At 42.1% G+C, this 6,511-nt stretch overlaps 1 protein-coding gene across 1 annotated transcript in view; it reads left to right on the top strand.

Annotated features, from left to right (window-relative positions):
• grin2aa (glutamate receptor, ionotropic, N-methyl D-aspartate 2A, a) overlaps positions 1–6,511 on the top strand; it is a 132,667-nt gene that overhangs the window by 103,515 nt on the left and 22,641 nt on the right. The window contains exons 6-9 of the mRNA XM_023397133.2: positions 1,916–2,087; positions 3,497–3,650; positions 4,600–4,725; positions 4,867–5,096. Of these exons, the coding sequence (XP_023252901.2) occupies positions 1,916–2,087; positions 3,497–3,650; positions 4,600–4,725; positions 4,867–5,096 (682 nt within the window). The remainder of the gene's footprint in view (positions 1–1,915; positions 2,088–3,496; positions 3,651–4,599; positions 4,726–4,866; positions 5,097–6,511) is intronic.

The raw sequence follows: 6,511 nt of genomic DNA, 5'->3' as shown, positions 1-6,511 counted from the left end.
GGGCAATCCATGCATGCGGAACCAACAAATTCACTCATCCAGGCTGGGCCTAAGAACAAGCCATACTCGCACTAACACACACACACACACACACACACACACACACACACACACACAATCACACATATACCCACACTGCCCTCTCTGGAGACCCCTCAGGCCCTGCAGTGTTTCTATATCAAGTTGGCCTGGCAACTTCACAAACAGCCCTCCATAACATCACATGCTCTCGCTGCCTGATCTGTACTATGGTCTGCCTAAGTGGGTACACTGTGTTCATAAATGCAGCTATTACAGCTCTGGCCTATATGCTTGCTCTGCCACTGCCCTGCCAGCTGAACCTGCCAGAGAGCTGCTTTACTCGTCTTTGTTTTGTTTCTATTTTTATATATCACAGATCCCATGCACAACCCCCCTCCCTGCACCACGTCATCATGTAGTTACATTACAGCGACATGACTACGTTTTTGTTAATATAATGGTAAATATGATCAATTAAGCTTAAGCCAGCCATGATTCTTTGTTCTATGTGTGATTCAATTTCAGTTCACTGAAGTTATTGAATGCTTTTTGAAGTCGCACATGGTGAACAACAAGCCTATAGGGCACCTACAATGGTTAAACAAATACACGTCGCATTACAGGAGGAGTATTTTTCAAAGTCTTTCTTTTAGATTGATGAGGAAACACAACCCATAATGGTAATGAATTAGCCTGATTTTGTTGACACATGGCATGTTTGCCAATTAGCTTATTTATTTCATTTTAAATTAGCTCCAACAGCTGCTACAGATACTCTTTGGTTACATCTGTAGAAAATCACCCTGGGTGATTGCGCAACATTTCACAAAAAAAAAAAAAAAAAAAAGTCATTCACAACTGCTGACAGGTTTTTCTTTTCTTTTCTTTTCTTTCCTTTTTTTTTTTTTATCAAATAAACCTTTTCTGTCTTGTGTGAAACTATTAGACCATTGAGAGAAAATTCCTTTCTAGTTTTAAGACAGGAAAAAATTCCACTTGGGATGACGTTCATTTGACAGATCGATGGTGACTAGTGAGGAGATTCCACAAAAAAAACAAAAACGGCTAATGTTTTTTTTTTCCTGTGCTCCAGAATTCCTTCAAAGTGACAGAGTTTCTGCTCTGAAGGTAACTGCAGAGTCACAGCCGCATGTGTGGAGGGTTTTTTTTTTCTCACTTTCCATCAAGTTTGTGCCCAGGTTGTTGTTAAACTAAAGGGCGAGGCTATCTTCTCCTAATTAGCACACATCTAAAAGTTAAATGAGAGTCCCAGGTGGCTGAAAGTTGATGTGCGCTCTTGTGTGCGTGTGTGTGCGCGTGAACACTGTCTGAACTCTCCTGCTCTGGAATTCATACACACAGATGGTACAAGGCTTGCAGATGCAGTGCCGTCACAAACCCCTTCTCTAGAGACGCAGAGAGGTAGAAGGAGAGAAGAAGCATATTTTTTTCAAGTCTTCTGATGTCATTTCAGAGTAAAACAACTTCAACTTAAAGGTGAAAAAGTCCCAGGGTGACATTTGTTCATTGGTGCATTCACATAAATTTAACAAGTATGATGGAGAGAGAGGCAAATCGTGTTTTGTTTGTTTTTAATCCAAAGGGAAGATAGTTGACATATCTGAAGTTGCACAAACTTCATCAAGATAAATATAAAATTAAAACATGGATTTACATGGTCAGTTTTTTTTCATGCAAAGAGCTGGTACGTCTAATATTCAGCCCACACACTGTATGTTTAATGTGGACTGTATGAAATGTTCTGTTCCCTGCCATTTTCACACATCTTCTGCGACAGAATTTTAACCAATGATGCTGCATGGTTTGAAGCAGCAGCTGTTCAAAGTCATCGCCTAATGAGGTGTCTGTGTGTGTCTTGTTTGTGTTTCTGCAGCAACACAACAGAGGCTGGTGGGACGTACATCAAGAAGTGCTGCAAAGGCTTCTGCATCGATATTCTGAAGAAAATTGCCAAATATGTAAAGTTCACCTATGACCTGTACCTGGTAACCAATGGCAAGCATGGCAAGAAGATTAACAATGTCTGGAATGGGATGGTGGGAGAGGTAAGACGAACATGTCTGCGTGCGTGCGTGCGTGCGTGCGTGCGTGCGTGCGTGTGTGTGTGTGTGTGTGTGTGTGTGTGTGAGAGAGCGAAAGAGCGCGAGTGTGTATGTGATTCAACTAATTCAACCTAAACCAGTGCTCAGTCAATAGCGACCCATGGAGTCAGAAAGCAGTCAGAATCAGATGGCATCCAAATGTGTGTGCAAAGATATCAGAGTATATACATATCATAAAAGTCAAAGCTGATCATAAATAGCAGGTATAAATCACATACAACTTGCTGTATATGTAACCAGTTCCATCAGAGTTTCTTTTACGAAGCATATTAAAAAACGGTTATACTGAATGCTAAAATGATTTATTGATCGCTCTTCACTTTTAGTTTGTAGGACATTTGAAATGAGAAATACAAGCCAAGGATATTCTTGCTCCTTATGCTCCAAGAGAAGCTTTAAGTGTTGACTTTGCAAAACTTTCACAGGGTGAAAAAACCCCCCAAAAAAACGAACTAATTTTCTTCTATGAGGCTTCTGCACCAACTGTAAATGCTCAGAAAGTAAACAAATCTTAGCTACTCCTGCAGAAAACTCCTTTGCATAGCTTTAATTACCCGACTCAACTTGAAGGTAAAGTCCCTGAGTTCATTTTAACACCGTAAACTTTATAGCCGTCCATATATTTTATGGCAGACTTTATTCACTTTAGATGAAGTTCATCTGGCATTCATCTTATTTAGCGGTGACGCCCGCTTGCGTGTAGATTATATTGATTAACAGTCAACCTGAGATTAAAAACCTTAACGATGTGCAATCAGTGAAATTCACATTCTGGTGCATGGGTTTATTTTTTGCCTTTATTTTCGTTTCAGTTTTTACTTTACTATCATGAGAGATTAATCTGCCGACACTACATGGAGTTAGTGGACTACTGAAGCAAATAACTAAACGGCTAACTTGTAAGAATCAGTGTCAGTTTCCCTGTGTGTGTCTACCTGCTCTCTGTAGCAAGTTGGTAAAAAGTGAACAGGGATTTGAACAAACGCAGTAATGAGTGCAGTGTAGCTTCATCAGGCAGTTGTGTCTTTCAAACTTATGTTGATGGTTTGCTACATTTGATTGTCTTTATTGTGAAAAACCACACTGAATACCTGAAAAATATAATGTTAATTTTCTTCTTCTCCCTCTTTTCTTGTACCCCCCCCCTTCGGCTCTACCTCCCTAAACCTAAACCTTGCTTTTCTACCATTTTTCTCTCTCCTCCTTCTGCGCATCCATCTCCTCCCTTCTCCCTGTCCTCACTCCTCTCTCTTCCTCCATCCCTAATCACTCACCCTCCTCATCCATTCATCCATCCATCTGTCCTCCCTCCCTTTATCCCCCTGTTCCTCCCTCTCCTCCGCCCCTGAAAGGTGGTCTATAAGAAAGCCGTCATGGCCGTCGGATCTCTGACGATCAATGAGGAGCGTTCTGAGGTCATCGATTTCTCCGTCCCGTTCGTGGAAACCGGGATCAGCGTCATGGTCTCCCGTAGCAACGGAACCGTCTCCCCGTCAGCCTTCCTCGGTAACTGTCACAGAATAACCGTTGGCTGGGTTGTTGGACTCAGGAGAGTCTTGTTTGCTTTCTGCGGTCTGTGTGAGTGCAGAAGGATATTTGTTTTGGGTGTGTGCGTGTGTTCCCCAAGATACAGAGATGACAACACAATTCAGTTCCGTTACACAGCTGTCAATACTTGCTCTTTTATCAGAGGGATTTAGTTCGACTCCTGCTTCCTGCCACAATGACTCTCACTTACCTGAGAGGGACTTAACCACAGGATATTAACCTGAGTGACCACGGATATCCCCGTTAGGGCTGCTCAGCCACGTTCACTTGATGCGTAGCGTTTCAGCATCAACATACAAGCTCCTGCACTCACATATAAGACGGCACGGACGACTGCATAAAAGTGAAGAGAGAAACACATGCATATGCCAACACACACGCAGGTACGCACACTGACATGTATGCAGCATGCAGTTAGTGCTGTGAAAGTGGCAATTATAAGGGCTTAGCAGGAAAACTCCATAATGGCTGCTTGCCAGCCCACACACACACACACACACACATACATATACTTGGACACACACAGTGCACAGCCCTGTGCTGGGAGTGCTCTCCCATACATTAGAGCGGGGTTTAATCTCTGCAGTAGTGTTGTGAGCTCAGAGGGAGGACAGGAGTGCTGACACCAGGGCTTCCTATACTGTACACCTCCTCACACTGTCAAATAGGAGGTGTGCCTGTGTATATGCAAGTGTGTGTGTGTGTGTGTGTCTGTGAACATGCAGGAGTCAGCTAGTTATCCATGTGGTTCTTTCCCCAGTGTGTGTGTGTGTGTGATTGATTTATTCATTAAGTTCATGGAAAGACAGAAAGGGGGTGAAAATCAGAAAAAAAAAAAATGATGTAAAAATTTAACCCAACATGTGTTAATGCTTAATCCCTTTCCTCTTATTTCTCCCTCTCTCAGAGCCATTCAGTGCATCAGTGTGGGTGATGATGTTTGTGATGCTCCTACTGGTGACTGCAATGGCTGTTTTCATGTTCGAGTACATCAGTCCTCTGGGCTTTAACAGAAACTTGGCACAGGGAAAAGGTGAGCATCAGCCTTAACAGCACACGTCACAAGATATTAAGATCTTTTCCAGATTTTGTATTCTTTTTTTTATGTCATCTTATCTTTCTCCTAATTGTCGTCTGAACCATCTGTCATTCTCTCCCCCGTCCTCTCTCTCAGACCCCCACGGCCCTTCCTTCACCATGGGCAAGGCCGTGTGGCTGCTTTGGGGTCTGGTCTTCAACAACTCTGTGCCAGTGCAAAACCCGAAAGGCACCACCAGTAAGTTCATAGTGTCTGTGTGGGCCTTCTTCGCTGTCATCTTCCTGGCCTCCTACACTGCCAACCTGGCCGCCTTCATGATCCAGGAGGAGTTTGTCGACCAAGTCACCGGGCTTTCTGACAACAAGGTAAGGGCGAACAAATGGGAGATATGGTTTGTTGACTTGACTGGCTGGATGGTGGTTTCTTTATTAGTTGAGGATTTAGCTTGGAAAAGAAAATGACAAACCACACCTTGAAAGGTTTGTGTTTGCATTTTGGTTGCAGCCGTGGAGTTCAGTCACATATTTATTCCAAATGGCTCTGAGGCATTTTTCATTTTTAAAAGCTCTGGTCACCCAGTGGGGATTTTGGTGGATTGACCTGTCAACCTCTCTGTGCCCCTCAAAGGCTTAAAGTTCCAAGTTTAACAATGTTTTCTATTACATTTTACTCAGAAGTGGATCCTAAGACGAGGCTAGCTTTGTAGTGGGCATTTTAGATAACAAATATGCGTCTGCTGCAAAAGCAAAGCGTACGTGTAAATGTGCCATGCATAGAATAAATGCTTTATATACATAATGACAGTTAGTAACTACCATTTTATGAAGTAATTCAAGTGTCTGTAATTACAACCTCACCAGTAACATCTGGCAAATGCTCTGTCTCATTTCGGATACTTCCATGGAGTGCACTGTCTACACTATGTTCTTACTTGAGTAGAGCGTGTTGGATTGGGAGTCAAATCGAATATCAACTTGAACGCGGTCGTTTTGGACTCACCAAAAATGACAATCGCTGCTATTAGCTAGCTAGCTAACATTTGTTTCATTGTTCACTTCATTGTTCCAACAACAGTATAGTGATACATAATGAAAAAAAATAACACAGTGTGTATGCATGTATAACTTCAATTTGTATGATAAGATGTTCACCGTTGCAACCATGGCAACAGCTGCAGCCTTCTCGGCTGGCGGTTTCACAAGTTTGAAAGCGGGGGGGAAAAGTGTGGAAAAGCCACTAAAAACCATTCACATTTCTCCCCAGACATTTGGATACACACATCAAATCACATGTCAAATATTTGGAATTGTGTTTGGATTTAAATGCTCAAGCCATCGAGACTGGACATGCATACTGCATACTACATTTTTCATTTGGGGGATGAAATATTCCACACATATCTATGCAGGTATTTTAACATCTCTTGGTCTTAAATGGTTGCAAAATGTAATTTTCCTACATTGCTTCCCACACCACTGTTGTGCCATAATGTGAAATTATTACACATGTACAACTGTGATAATAGGCACTGAAGTGAAAGAATTTATAGATGAGAAAGGAAAGATAAGAAAAGTAATATAGAAAAGTGGAAAAGGAGGTCATGTAGGATGAGGAAGCTAAAACATCAAAGGAAAAAGTCAAATTAAATGTAGAGAAAAGAAAAGAAAAACAAGACAAAGGGGTAAAGAGTTCCTTGAGGAGAGAAGGACAGATGTATAGGGAGACGCTACCAAGGAGAGAGCGTTTGAGAATGATGTAGAGGGTTTTGACAACATGCAGA

The sequence above is a fragment of the Seriola lalandi genome, unplaced genomic scaffold (assembly GCF_002814215.2).
Source record: "Seriola lalandi dorsalis isolate HSWRI2012SDOR001 ecotype SW California unplaced genomic scaffold, Sedor1 jcf7180002054997, whole genome shotgun sequence".
NCBI lineage: Eukaryota > Metazoa > Chordata > Actinopteri > Carangiformes > Carangidae > Seriola > Seriola lalandi.
The sequence above is the reverse complement of the archived record's forward strand: the minus strand, read 5'-3'. Positions and strand labels throughout refer to the sequence as shown.